At 48.5% G+C, this 14,854-nt stretch overlaps 1 protein-coding gene across 2 annotated transcripts; it reads left to right on the forward strand.

Annotated features, from left to right (window-relative positions):
* The first annotated feature begins 374 nt into the window (after positions 1–374).
* ZNF488 (zinc finger protein 488) lies at positions 375–12,738 on the forward strand. 2 transcript variants are annotated; one of them, XM_084796185.1, is made up of 2 exons: positions 375–487; positions 9,526–12,738. In XM_084796185.1, the coding sequence occupies exons 1-2, from the start codon at positions 469–471 to the stop codon at positions 10,647–10,649; spliced, it is 1,143 nt and encodes a 380-aa protein (XP_084652311.1). In that variant the 5' UTR covers positions 375–468; the 3' UTR covers positions 10,650–12,738. The 2 variants fall into 2 exon arrangements, with proteins under 2 accessions (XP_084652311.1, XP_084652312.1); XM_084796186.1 differs by lacking the exon at positions 375–487 and adding an exon at positions 4,516–4,808.
* The last annotated feature ends 2,116 nt before the right edge of the window (positions 12,739–14,854 follow it).

Below are 14,854 nucleotides of genomic sequence, written 5' to 3' on the forward strand. Positions count from 1 at the left end.
CATGGGGGAGGAGAGTAGGGGGAAAGCAGGAGGGAGGGAGGAATGAGAGGATACAATGGATGGGATAACAATTGAGATGTAATATGAATAAATTAATAAAATATATTTTAAAAAAGAACCTATAAGTTGGAGTGCACTGTGCAACTGCTCAGAGGTGACTGAAGATGTCGCCTTCAAATACCAGGACTGAGTGAACGAGCCTGGAGCTTTTGGCAGTCTGTCAAGCTCCAGAGCCTGCTGGCGAGGAGGGAGAGGTCGGTGGAGCAGAGATCTGATCTTTGCTACTCTACTCTGGTCTTAGGTCCGGGGTGCGTCCTCCGCCCGCCCCCGGAAGAACCAGGGGTAGGGGACCCTCTAGAAACCTGAAGGTCCCGCCCCCGAGGCGGGGCCTGGAATCCCGCGGGCTCTACAGCCAAGTTCAACAGCGCACACTGGCTGGCGCGCTGCTGGTACCCTCAGGCCTTGCTGATGCTGTGGGAGAGCACAGGTGAGACATGCCCTGAGGCCCTACTGGACAGACTCACGGAAGGGTGAGGGCGGCGGAATGCTTCTCCTTTCCTTGGCTTTTCCCGGTGAAGAATTCTCAAGTCCCGCCTTAGCTTTGCGGGGCGGAATTTGCCTTCTCTCTGTCGCTCTCACATCTTTCTCCAGTTCACTATCTGGGGCCCATCCTCTGCCTTTCTCATTTTGTTTTCTCCTGTGTCTCTCTCCTCTCACTCTCCCACATCGCCTCCACCCCCCCGGAGGTTCATCTTTATTGATGATCAGTCCTTGCATTCCTGTTTTCTTTCCTTCTAAAAAACACTGCTCTTCCCTTTCTTCCCGCTGACCCCACTATTTTTTTTTCCTTCACACAATTATGTTTTTTCTCCTTGGCTGACGTCGTGGTGTGTGTGTGTGTGTGTGTGTGTGTGTGTGTGTGTGTGTGTGTGACACTTCTTGATACCGTGTTTCCATACATGCATCCCTATGCTTTATTATTTTCAACAGGGCTTGTGCCGAGTGCTATGGCACAATCCCGGATGCGTTCTGTAACAGATATTTACAACGATCTGGAAATGTCTGTTGTGGAAATGCCTGTTGTGGAAAAATAGATAAATGGTCAAACTGTGTATTTTTGAGTTTTCAGGGTGAGCAGAGAGAAAATACCTGGTTTTGATAGGTTTCTGCGTTCTTTGCTGGGCATCACTTTCTTCCCTAATAGGCACAGACAGCACACCAGGAAAGCCTCGCCTTGTAGCAGCAGCATCTGGGGACAGCTCCAACCATGCATGCCTTCTGGGCAAGCTGTGCTTGTCTTGTTCTGGGGCACAGAGGGGGTGGTGCTCAGAGCTGGGCTCTAGGAAGACAATGGAAGCCCAGGGCTATGTGTGTTTTTGTCTATATTAGGTAGAAGGGCAAATGTGGAACTATTTCATGTAACCCTCAAAGATTACCTTAGATCCATTTTAAAAGGGAGAAGAAATCTGTTTATATTGTTAGGAGGCCAAGTACAACATGTATACTGAAGCAGTTTTTGTTGCTTTGTTAAAGATTCAGTCTTGGCAAAGATATTTCATATTTAATGATATTTTTGGTGTGTCTTTACATACCAAGCATACACTAGGTTGCTTGTTTTCAAAGATGTTAATTGGCAATTAAAATTTGCAGCCTTGGCTTCTTAGAAACAAGTTAAAGCGACCTTGCAGTTTATCGTGCCGTTTAATGATAATTCAGCCAGTGTAACTTTTCAGTGATGTAGAAAAGGACACTTGGCGATCAGTAAGCCACACAAAACTGAGCAGAAGTTGAATCTGGTCAGTGAGGATTGTGGTGTGGTTAATAGAAGAGTTTCCAGTGTTATACGAAAGAGTCCTGGACAATTAATAAGCGCACGCTCGGAGCTTTGTTTTGGGAGAGCATGTTCTGCATTGGAGAATTCAGGTGTCTTGTCAGTCCTCCAACCACTGACTCCAGGGAGTCAGACCTGGTAATGGCAAGGATGAAGGGGATGCTTCTCAACTGACTTAGAACCACGTGTTAGTTTTGTGTGGCAGATTTCTTTTTCAGAAATCCAGGAGTTGGCAACGTATAAGCCATTAAAAAAAGTATACGAAGTGAAGTCTTGGAGTGCCAATGTTTTAAATTTTATTTTCTTTCATTGTGTAGTCTCTATCTCTATAAAAATGCTGCTGCCCTTCTCTCTTTAGGCGATGCTACTGCTTGAGTATAAAAGGGTCTTGTTGAGCAGCCCGGGCAGGCATCTGCTTCTCCTTTCTAACAGTACCAGGAGCAAGAGTTTCCTTTATTGAGATCTTACACAGACTCCTGTTTAATTCAATTAGAAGCATCCTTAAATAAAGATCACTATTCTCATTTTTTTTCTTGTTTTTTTAAAAATAAATTTATTCATATTACATCTCAGTTGTTAGCTCATCTCTTGTATCCTCCCATTCCTCCCTTCCTCCCACTTCCCCCCTACTCCCCTCCCTTATGTCTGTGTCTGAGGGGGACCTCCTCCCCCTGTTTTAGAAGGGGGTCAACATCGTGACTACTTATCCTGGCTCAAGCACCTACCGAGTGGCTAGACTGAGACAGCAACTCTATCTGTGTATTGGAACCTGAGTCCTTGGGGCTAACTCAACCTCACAGGTTCTAGCTGGAATATCGTCCCAGATAACATTACTTGTTGGCCTGTTGATGATGTTTATTGGAGTGCTGCTCCTTGCTCTGGTATCCTGGCCAACCCAGTACAGCCTCTATGGAACACTGCTTTTGCCTTCTGTATTCACTGGCCTCTGTTTCTGCAGATTCCTGTGGACGGAGTGGTGGCAATGATATGTCATCTATATTTGTGTGGGTACACATGGCCAAGCTGAGTTAGTACTAAGTCTAGCCTCACTGTAGTCCCGGGAACTGACTGTGTCCTGGGAAGGCTTTGCTTGAGTACAAAAGCATTGCTCTAGAAGGCTAGAGCCTTCGATGGACACGGAAGCCTCTCAGAGCAGCTAGGAAGCCCTCATCTGTGCTTCTCTATGAAATCCTGGAAAGTTGTTAGGTTTTTAATGTTTCCAATATCCCAGAGCTAGGACAGGCCTAGAAACATGTGCATTCCCCACAGGGAAACACAGGTACTCATCATCCTTATACAGAAGATGTTAATGTGTGATATATTCCGGAATCTTCCAAAAGAAATTGGGAAGAGTCCAGAGACTAGGGACACCAAAAGATTAGATGCACTGGGTGTTTTTGTTTGTTTGTTTTGTTTTGTTTTTGTTTTTGTTTGTTGTTGTTTTGTTTGAACGCTTTGTTTTGTTTCAACTGAGAAGAAAAGCAAAGACTGAAGACAATCTGTCAGGGTCCATGTGTCACTAAGCAGAACTAGTTTATGAATTGCAGCTCAGATCCAGGAAGGTTGATGTGGCGTTGAGAGGATTTTCAGGACTTGGAGGCATCCAGTTGTTTACTAAGCATCTGATTGTCTGTAAATGGAGCAAAAAAGAAAGGGGATGCCCTGGCTATTTGCTCATTCATTTAGCACAGCTGTATGCTAGCTCGTTTGAGTTCACAAGTAATGGAAAGGTGGCCATGAAGTGACTCTGTCCCTTTGTGATAAAAAATGACAACAATCTGTGTACAGACTGGGTGGTGAGCCAGGTTCTTTGTCACTTTAGAGATATTGACCAAACCAATATTTATGACAACTCAATGAGGTGGATTGCCCAAAAGTTCCCCTTTACAAATATGAAAACAGGAGTCCTAGTGTGGGTAATGGCTGAGAACAACGGGATCCAGACCTTTTGTCCATGGAGCCCGTGTGCGTGATCTTGATGATGTGAATGTGGGGCTCCACAATAGCTGGGACAAGTGACAAAGGCATAGGCAGCAAGATGACATGGGATGATGTAGCCAGAGCCTCTCAGACATTGAACGATGCATCTGCAGTTTGTACCCAATAATGGGTAATAAGACTGGAAATAAATTCGTCTCTCAGAATGTAGCCCTTGCTGTGTTGGTCGATGGTAGCTCCCTGATTGGTAGCTCAGGATCTACAGGAAGAAGTCCCTCCTGTGGCAGGAGAGATTGGCCACAGTAAATCTGCCCTGTTGATTTGGGGATCCTGGTGTCAGAAAACGCTCAGTATCATGGGATCATCACACGATCTGAGGTCTGGAATAATGGTGGGAGGGTCTTAGAATTTCTTTCTAATAGAATAGAATGGGTCTGGTAGATTAATATGGGATGGTTCTGAACTATGTTTGTGCAACTCAGAGGTCTGTCTTGTGGACAGCGTAGTGACAAGAACCAAAGATGATAAGAAAAGCCCCTTAGTGGAACACATACAATGACGGAGTGATGAGGACCCATAAAGAGTGTCAGGACGGAGAGTCCAGGATTAACTGAGGCTATTGAGGGCAGCTGAGGACAACAAAGAGTCTTTTCATAAGAGGTTCAGAGCAAGGAACAAGGATTGCATAGATCCATCACTGCCCAGGGCAGCTGGCATCCGTGGGAGGAGCATGGGGAAGGTTCAGTTCCACTCTCCAGAAAACAGCTGGACAGAGAGCGGGTCCACAGGTGCACAGGGTGGTGGGGGTGCAGGTGAGCCCGTATAAGCACCGAGCACTGTATGAGGGGTCAGGCTTCCGTGTTTGGAATGTGGAATGACTTGGAGATGAGCTGTCACACCTGTGGTGGCCATCTGAGAAGCATAGGGATCAAGGAGACACAGATGCTGCTGGGGATGGATGAGACTTAGAAGTCTGACTTTGACCTTGGGAAAGATGCTAGCATCCAAGGAAGGATTTGGAGTCCGCACAGAAGGAGAGGTGAGCACACGAAGGCAGCAAGGTTTCTGCAGGAGGCAGCCGTATCAGTCTCATGCTATGTTCCATTTTGAGGAGCTTCCATCTGGCTGTTGTCCTGGAGGGTGGAAGTGGGTGGTGTAGGGGCTGGGGGGGGGAGCTCCATAGGAAATCCTGTGCACTTGGCTGCGTGACCAAGCCCAAGCAATGCTGATGTCTAGCCAGAGGTGGTCATCAGGGAGCATGTGCACATAGTAACACTTATACACAAATGCATATACAGTCAAAGGCACATGCTAATACCTGTACACTCACATAAACACACACACACACACACACACACACACACACACACACACACACACACACACCTCACATATATATACATGTTCTTCTTCGTATCTTCCGCTAGTTAGTTATTAGTTTGCTGTTGCCTGCTCCATTTCTCCTTCCTTATCATCATTTATTCTTTTCCTCCTTTCTTATCCCCCCCCCATTTTTTAAAGGATTGAGGTGATGGCATTGGTGAGACATGAGGTTGGCTAGGATATCTAACCCAATATCTGGGTTGGGGATAGGTTGGTAATACATGTAGTTGGCTTGAGAGACACAAATGCACCTCATTGCTTTTGTGAAAATTTAAGTGAAATCAAATGCATGGAGCTGTTGGCCGGCCGACATGAAGCGTCCTGATGGCCAGTTTTCTGCCCTGCATGTCCCTGAAAAGAGGAAGATCACATCTGCTTGGATGCTATGGAAAGTTCTGGTTCTGGATTAGATGTCTCCAGTTGGAAAATGCTGCCTGGACCATGAAGGCCGCACCACAGGGTCTCTGCAGAGGTGGGAGTAAGTTCAGTGAGCTCAGGGAATTTCGAGGCAGGCTCTTGAGCAGCCTTGGGTATAAACTTGTCTGGATCCAGTTGACTTTAGAGAAGTATCTGAGATGAGAGGGAGAAGCAGAAGATGTGTGTGTTTTAGTGTATCATGGGAGTGTTTGTATATTTGTGTATGAATATATGTTTATACATGTATACATGTAAGTTCCCCTGTCTGAATGTGTGTGAAAGTGTAATGTATTTATTTATGTGTATGTTAAGTGTGTGTGTGTATGTATTATGTCTCTTTATATGTGTGTATGTATGTGTGTCTGTCTGTTTGTGTGTGTTTATGTATGTGTATCTGTATGTGTGTGTGTGTGTCTGTATGTGTATCTGCATGTCTGTGTGTGTATGTATACGTGTCTGCATGTGTGTGTGTGTATGTATGTATGTCTGCATGCCTGTATGTGTATGTGTGTCTCTGGTTTTGTGTGCATGTGTTTTGTGTGTGTGTGTGTGTGTGTGTGTGTGTGTGTGTGTGTGTGTGTGAATGTGCCAATGTGACTGTATATGCAAGTCTGTATAAGCTCCTGAAATATAAACTTAGTGGTGGGGATCCAAACAGACTTGCTATTAGTTGAGAAAGGGAGGAGTAATTTATCTCAGTTAGTTACAGCTGGGAGAGGAGGGCTGGACTGTGGAGAGGTTTCAAGCCCATTTTACAGATATAGACTGCTACCCCAGCTCTGCTTCTCCCATGGGAGAAGCTTATCCAGGACAGGTGGGTGCAAAGCAGAATCTTGGTCATCAGAAAGTGTGCAAGAAACATCCTTCTCACAAGATCGCTTCAGTGAGACAGCTTGTTTAATTGAGGGGAACGAAGGCTATTTAAGCCTTTGTGGTAGAGGCTTTCAGGGTGAGTTTACATCATTGGCCGGGGGCCAAGGTGCTTGGAATGCTTTCTTTGCATGAAGAGGAATTCCAGTACTGGACATGACCTTATAAGGAGAGAGGAAGTTTAACTTGTAACCTGGTTACCAGGCTGTGTGACCACCTCAAGGGTGCCAGAGGTGGGGGCGGTAAGGGTACATGCGCAGGGACATGCAGGCCCAGGGCAGGGAGGGGATGGTCCTACTTCTGCTGGTCTCCCGGCTCCAGCATGGCTCTCCTCATTGCACAGCTCCCAGGCCCTATAATACACCTGGGTTGCTTTGCTCAGGTTACCCTGTTGCTGCTGTTGCCTCTGCATTCTCAGCATACTGGCAAATATGATATCTGATGCTAGAGGCAGCCCTACTGAGAGCTGCAATTTAGAAAGGATGTTGAGGTGATCCGCTTCATCCTGGCAGCACACAGTATGAGGAGAGGGACTTGGGGACCTGGAATCACACAGGAGGGGACTGTGTTTGCATTTTTTGGTTATTTGTTTGTTTGTTTGCCATAGCAGCTGTGCAAAAGCTTTTGTCAAAGGAGAGTGTGTTGAGGCTTCTTTTTCCTGCACTTTGGACAACTTCTGTATTTTAACTCTCTTAAAAAGGTGATGGTGATTTTATCTCTTTGGGGACTTCCAGAAGAAAGGAGCAGGTTGGGCGTATATGCTTTGTGCTCCCTGCACACGGAGGAAGAAGGCAGCGAGATGAGGCAGTTGCCCAACAAAGCCCCGAGGACAGTGTGTAAGGACCCTGGTCACTGTCTAGGTCAGTCTGGCTCAGGGTAACTTTTTCGTGTGATGAAAAGCTCTAGAAAACGGGCGCAGCCAGCACTGCTGCTGCCAGCCTGGTTCTGCCATTACTGTGCACAGAGATGGTTAGATTTTGTTTCTCAGTTTTAGAATCAGATGGCCGGGCCACTGGAGATAGGGCAGTGCTGAAGACATCCTCCAAAGAGCTGATGGTGTTGCCTTCTATGTGCCTCCCTCACAGTAGGTTGTTCCCTCTAAACTGTGGCACCTTCAGGGCATGGCCGGAAGCCAGCTCACATGCAGATGCCCAGTGGTCTGGCACAAGTTAGACAGCTGACGTAGGTAGAGGAGTAATGAGTGAGGTTAGCTGTGGGATGAGTCAAGAGTGAGTGCGTTGGTGAGTAGAGACAGGGAGACTGAAGTTCTAGGCAGGAATAAGGCCAGGTGGAGAGTGGACTGTGTCTCTGCATGATGCAAGGGCCAGGCCCAGCCCACCTCCACCCTGCCAAGTGTTCCTCCAGCCCTCTGGCCACTTGTGCTCGTAGAAGCTCCTGCCCCTCAATACCTGAAGTGGCCTAGCACACGTGACAACAAGAATTAAAATCATCATGCCAAGCAGCAGGGAAAACTGTCCTTATGCAGGGTGTAAACATATCAGAGTTGTCAGGGAAGCCAGGCTGGCAGGTGACACTCTTTATACTCTGCTAATATGGTAGTGGCTGCCCTGGTGCTGACAGATGCAGGCATGGGGCTGAGCCACTGGTGCCACTGGGTGGTAGCCTCTGTGTGTGTTTGCTGACACGTATGCACATGTGAGTGTGTACTCAGTTGACATTCTCCCTGATAGAGTCCTGGAGGCACAGCCCTCAGAGTTGGGTGGAGTTGTCACTTCTAGAACTGTCACAGTGTACCTTTGGCTAACTCAGCAGAGAAGGAATTTCTTTAAAAAAATATTTTATTTAATTTGAATTTATGTGCATTGGTGTGAGCATGTCAGATCTTGGAGTTACAGACAGTTGTGAGCTGCCATGTGGTTGCTGGGAATTGAACCTGGGTCCTCTGAGCCATCTCTCCAGCCCCCAAAAGAAGGAATTTCTTGGGTTATGGGACAAGGTAGGTCTCCCCATCAGCGGAATGGCTGGGGACCTGAAAGACAAGGACTGTGTAGCCCTAGCAGGAACGGGTTGGAAACTGCACTTGGCCAGGAAGATGCTGGGCCGCAGACACCATCAGACATCCGCTCTGTTGCCCTAAAGAGGCAATAGTCTGCTGCACCCCGCCATGGCTACCCTGCCACTTGTAGTGTGGCCCTTCTAAAGCTTGCCTTGTGTGACTCAGGTGAGGTGAAAGTGAGGTCTCCCTGAAACAGTCCTGGAACTTCCCCACAACAGAAGGCCGCCCTTCTTCCCCCTATCCCTGGCTTAGACATCAAACCCTTGACTCCCAAGGGACTATAGAGGAAGCACTCCCTATCAGCAACCAGAGCCTGGGTTGGGGGTGGGGATACGTAAAACAAAGCAGTGGCCTGCTGTGTGATCTCAACCAGAGCAGGGTCCACAGTGAAAGGCAACTTGGTCATACATGGCTTGGATGGGAGTAGGGGTGGGGGAAAAATTAGGGACAAGGAATCTAAGAAGATTGGTCCAGAGGGATCAGAGGACCAAGTGAGAGCAGGAGAGAGATGTGCTGTGGAGAAAGGGGTTGCTGCTTTAGGAGACAGGAGTGGGAAGGAATGCCATAAGGAGCCACAATATGGATGCCTGACCCTTCCACCTGCCACCACCTGATGCTGTGGCTTCCGCAGTCTGTGGACCCTGAGCCAGGGCCAGACACAGAGCTCCTGGGGCCAGAGCTGATGGCACATGGCTTCCTCTCTGCAGTCTCAGCTTGTTGGTAGGTGTCCAGGATCCCCCATTTTCTTCCCCTTTCCTATCAGTCCAGCCGCCATGGTTCTGAGCCAGGCCCAGTGAATTGCAGTGCCGGTTGACTTCTGTGGGACCATGGCATGGTCTGGTGCCACCGCTCCAGGGATCTTTCCGGCAGGGACCTGTCTCCACCTGCCGCTGGAGTCTTCAACTGTCAGGCCTCATCTTTTCTGTCTTTTTTCCTCAGATAACACTGTTCTCCCTGCACAAACGTCAAAGGAAGGCCAGGAAAAGTAGGCTTGTCTGGAGTCAGCTTATAAGGGACACTGAGTGACCCATGCCAGTCTCACTGTCTGTTGCTTTCTCTTTTTTTGCAGACACCAGTGGTCAAGTGCATCCAGTCCACGCTTCACCAGGACTTTTCTGTTTCATATTTCCTCCTGGGCGCAGGGACCAGTCCTCTGGAACCCTAAGCCCCTATAGATTAATGGCTTCTGGAGCATCCACCTTGCTTAGCCTGTCAGGCCCCATTGATCACATGACTGAGGGCAAAGGGCCTTCTCTGAGCCCTTCAGTTGAGAAGAGATGGAGGCTCATGGAACCCAAGCCGATCCAGCCAGGGCTGCTCAAGAAAACAGATCTCTTGGACTCTGAAATGGCCACAGGTAAGAGTTGCCAAAGTGCAGCCTGTAGTGAACTGAGTCTGTCAGCAGCACTGAGCAAGCCTCGGCTGGACAGGCCTCTGGCCTGCAAGGCGTGCACGGAGCAGAGGCAGAGTATCTTCACAGAGCTGTCATGTCTCCAGGAGAGACCAGGAGACAGTCAGGCTCAGAAGAGGAAGGCAGAGGACCCAGAAGGCCAGCTTGGCACTCAGCAGCTGCCCTCGGGTCTTGCCAGAGCCTCAGTGGATGGCACAGTGTGCTCAGTATGGCCAGGTGCAGCCAGGAGTGAGCAGAAAAGTGCTTTCCGCAAGCCAGCCAAGTGCCCAGCAGAGAAACCTAGGCGCTCCTCCATGCTTCTGGCTGGTGGAGGTGCGGAGGGCCCATGGGAGCTCTCGGGACTTGTTGCCACTGTGGACATCCCATGTTGGGCTCAGCTGTCGACTTTCAAGCTCATGGGTGATTTCTGGAAATTACACACGTTGTCACAGAACATTCTACTCTGCAGTGCTTTCCAGGGAGCTCCCACGCCGTGGCTGGAGCACCCCCAGGTGCAAGCACCCACATCCTCAGCGCCTTCTGCCACGGCCTCTCGGGCTCTCTTGCCACCCACACTCTCCTCCCTGGGTTTGTCTACTCAGAACTGGTGTGCGAAGTGCAACCTAGCCTTTCGTCTGACGGCTGACCTGGTCTTCCACATGCGGTCCCATCACAAAAGGGAGCACGCTGGCCCCGATCCACGTTCTAAGAAGCGACGAGAGGAAGTTCTCACTTGCCCTGTTTGCCGCGAGCATTTCCGGGAGCGCCACCATCTTTCCAGGCACATGACTTCCCACAGTTAGCAGGTGGCTGTGGAGGAAACCGGTGGCCATAGTATCCAATGTGCAGTGGTGAGGAAGAGGCACAGGTGACTCCTGGCCTGGCCTGAGAAAGTTGTCGCATGTGTCTTCAAGGTTGTTCCCTTTATTTCCCAGAGATGAACGTCTCAGTTATAATCTGTCGGATGTCCCAGCCCTTGTGATGCAATTTCCTGGGAAGTCATGCATTAAAATGATGAACTTCACTCATGGGACAGCGGGACTCATGGGCCAGGGCCAGGGCTGCTCCTTCTCTGTCCCTAGAGCTCTGCAGGAAAGTACATGAGGACAGCATCCTTGGTTTTTATTGGGAAGCAAGTGTGCGTATAATTTGGGCTCTTTCACCTGTGAGCCATGGCCTTGGACGTGTTCCTTTCACTTGCTGATTCTCAGTTTTCTTGGTTTTAACATGCTGTATTAAAGGGGGGGGGGGATGTCATCAGAGTCCGGAGGAAGATGTGCGGTTAGTGGCTGCCTGTTCCCTGGTAGAATGCAAGCACTGAGCATATGCACTTCATAGTCACTGCTTGCACCAGCCAGCTACATACATTATTCATGAAATGTCAGGGGTGAAGAAGCACTGTGCTTCTCTGCCATGAGGGCTGCAGCAAGGCTGGGCATGAGCTTGGCTTGGTGGACATGGCTCAGGCTGTGTTCAAGCCGATGCCCTTTACCTACTGGGTCATTACGCTGGACATAGTGAAGCCAGGGGTACAAAGTGGCAGCCAAAACACCCGGATAGATTCCCAGCCTCGGCCCGGGTCACAATCCTAACCTTCCTGGGGCCAGTGTAAATCTAGGTCTAAAGTGACCAAGAGGAAAGTGGCCTGGCTGAAACTGTAACCAGGGATTCGGGGCTAGAAATGCAGCCCCCCCTGGTCTATGGTCTTCACACTGTGACTATGCGAGAAGAGGGAAACAGAGCATACATCATCTATTCTGGATGATCTCTGGGTGCCACCCTTCCTTGTGGTCCTGAGGAGGGCAGGAAAGAGCAACTGGCTGTTATTCAGAATGAGGTCCCCAGGAGGCACTTTACATCCGATCATCTGCCCCCACAAAACTATAGGCCAGAGAAAGCGAATTCTCATCCTACCGCAGAAGAGTTTAAACTTGGAAAGGTTAACGGCTTTCCCAAGGCCACTACTCAGGAGCATTGGTGGAAGAACAGAATCCCATGACACCCAGATCTGAGCTCATGTCTTGTCCCACCTGCTGTAGGAATGCTTAGCTTAGCACAGGCATTGAGCACATTGAGTGACTCAAGAACTGGTACTTAGACACTGGTCTCCTTAAGTTCAGTTTCAACTTAATCTTGCTACTTGTACACACACACACACACACACACACACACACACACACACACACACACTACTCTTCTCTTGAGCACATTCCTCCATCCTGTACACTAAATAGTATAAAGTGTGCATATAATTTGTAGCACACTCTACTGTTCTCTTTCCGTCGCCTAGAACAACACTGACACACAGCAGGCACTCAACAGATATCTGTTGAAAGAAAAAATAGATTAATAAGTTAATAAATGAAGGATCCACCCAACTCTGGCTTTGCTCCTGCCGACCTTGAATTGGCTCAGGAAACAGGAGGTGACATCTGTGAAAAGCATGTACCCACTTATCTTATTCTATCTCTTTGAAAGGAGAATGGTCTTGTCATAAGATACTGATGACACTTAGAACCGACACTGACACAAGTTGCTTTGCAGCCATATTTATAAGCTCAGAGGTGTTTAGGAACTCTTGAATTAGAATTTGTTAGTGACAGCATCCCTCAGAATAAGCATTCTGGGCTCCTAGGCTTTCTCTGGAAGCCAGATCCCCTCTCATGTCTTCCTCCTTCCTGTCCCTTGTTCCTCCTTTAAACCATGGCTTCCCAAGTTACCTCTTTGATAAGAAAATAGTCTGGATATTTTTTTTCCTCCGAGGACACAGATAAAAGGAACAATCTCTGAACTAGAAAATGGCCCTCACAAGACATTAATTACACCTACTGCTGCCACCTCTCCTGTTTACTCCAGAACAGCGAGCAATAAATTCCTGTTGTTTATAAGCCACCCAGTCTATGACATTTTGTTACAGCAGCCCGAAGAGAGCAGGCAGCCACCTTCTACACCGAGCTCAATCATTGCTTCTAGGGATGTTAAAACACAGTGGTTAGCTGCTTGCTGACCCGAGTTGGGTCCCGGCACCCAGGTCGCTGTCACAACTGCCTGTAACTCCAGCTCCAGGGAATCTGATGACCTCTTCTGGTCTCAGGAGGTGCCTGCACACGTATGGCATCACATAAATAAAAATAGTTCTTGGGCTGGGCGTGGAGGCACATGCCTTTAATTCCAGGACTTGGGAGGCAGAGGCAGTCTGGTCTACAAAGTGAGTCTAGGACAGCCCAAGGCTACACAGAGAGAAACTTTGTCTCGAAAAACCAAAAACCAAAACAAAAACAAAAATAATTCTTGGGAAAATTAAGGTGTTCAAGGAGTCCTTAGGGAAAGGGTTATGGCTCAGGACAGTGCTGTCGTAGCATATGTGAGACCCAAGATTCAACCTCCACCATTGCCCAAAAGAAAAAAGAACTTGAAGATGAGGCTGAAATAAAACATTCTGAATTCAGATCAACTTACTAGCCAAGGCCTTTACCACTAACTCATACCCTGAACACCTACAGTGATGAGTTTAGACCATCATAAAGGTTTTTTTTTTTATTGGTATCTTGGAAACAGTTAAAAGCATTATAGTGCTAGGTCCTAATTCTCAACTTGTCACAGATTCCTGGATCTTTAGGTCAGGGATCCTAAACACAAATGACTGTATGGTTAGAAAACAAACAAACAAATGTAGGTGAAGGTGTTGGAGAGCAGACATGGCGGTGGCACACCTTGGTGGCAGGTCTTGTCATGAGCTTGGGCGGGGTACCCTGGGGAAAGCCTCCTCAGAGCTGGGCTGGACTACGGACTATAAGGGAATAGAAAGCCAGGAATTAGCTGTCAACTAACTCAGCTGCCATTTAAACACAGCTGCCTTCCTGTGCTGACCTGGAGGAGGGTTTCCTGGAGCAGGATGTGAGGTTGGTATGCCTGCCTTCCTTTTGTTGCGTTCTGATGACGTGAGTGACGTGAACAGCATGGCAGGACTTGTTGAACCATGTTAGTGTGGAGGACGAAGGAACCATCAGCTGGTGCCTCCAGCTCTGATAGGCTTCTAGCCAGCCTGACCCCCCTGTCTCCTCATCATGGCCTCCATCCCCGCGAGTTCTGGAAGAGACTTGCTACTCAGGATCAAAGCACAAAATTCCAACTCCAGCCCTTGCCTCCTTCACCCCCCTGGAAAGGTATAGCGCCCCCTAGTGGCACCTGTAAGCCATTTCTCCAGACAGAGATTTCAGACATCCCCATCATTTTCACAACTTTTGCTTTTGCTTTTGTTGTTTTAACAAGTCATGGGGTGGATATGAATCTCATAGGACACCTCCCCCACCCCACCCCAATGAAGGAAGTCATCCTGTAATGTGATACGACCGAAGCTACCTCCTAGGAGAGAATGTTTAGAAATCGGTTTTGTATCAGGGATAGGAAGAAAAAAGGAGGAAGCTTTAAATTTAGCTTCACCTCTTTGATCCATCTGTGTTTTCCAGGGCTGAAGGCAGGGGACCTCTGGTGTCTGGTCCCTTGCTATTCTATGCTCTCGGATTAAAAGGCTATTTTAAGCACCAGCTGAAGAGTGGGTCAGCAAATCAGAGCCAAGCTCTGAAGGCCAGCTGGCAGCAGCTAAATCCCACAGAGACCAGTAGGTGGTAGATAACCATCCTCCTGTGGGAATTTGAAGGTGAGCTTCCTGGCCCAGGAGTGGGATTTAGTATGCCCAGCTTCCTTTTGTGGCATTCTGGTAACGTGGTGACCTTGGGCGTAGAAGGATGAGTGAGACAGGAGATGGGTCCGGGGCCTCTCTGATGTTTTGGCCTTGCCTCACTTTAGAGCTTCTGGATCCTGTGCGGACCTCCATACGCTCTCTTCACCTTCCTTGTCTAATGGGGATGTGGTCCCTGCTGCCTCCTGCTCTAGGCAGCTCACATTCCAGAAGCACTTTGGAGGGCAAGGTCCCCTTTCCTTTCTTTTGCTGATCAGCAGCATCCGGGCCTGGAAGCCTAGCGTACACAGTGCCATGGCCTGCCTT

The sequence above is a fragment of the Acomys minous genome (assembly GCF_964271855.1).
Source record: "Acomys minous genome assembly, chromosome: 9".
Classification (NCBI taxonomy): Eukaryota; Metazoa; Chordata; class Mammalia; order Rodentia; family Muridae; genus Acomys; species Acomys minous.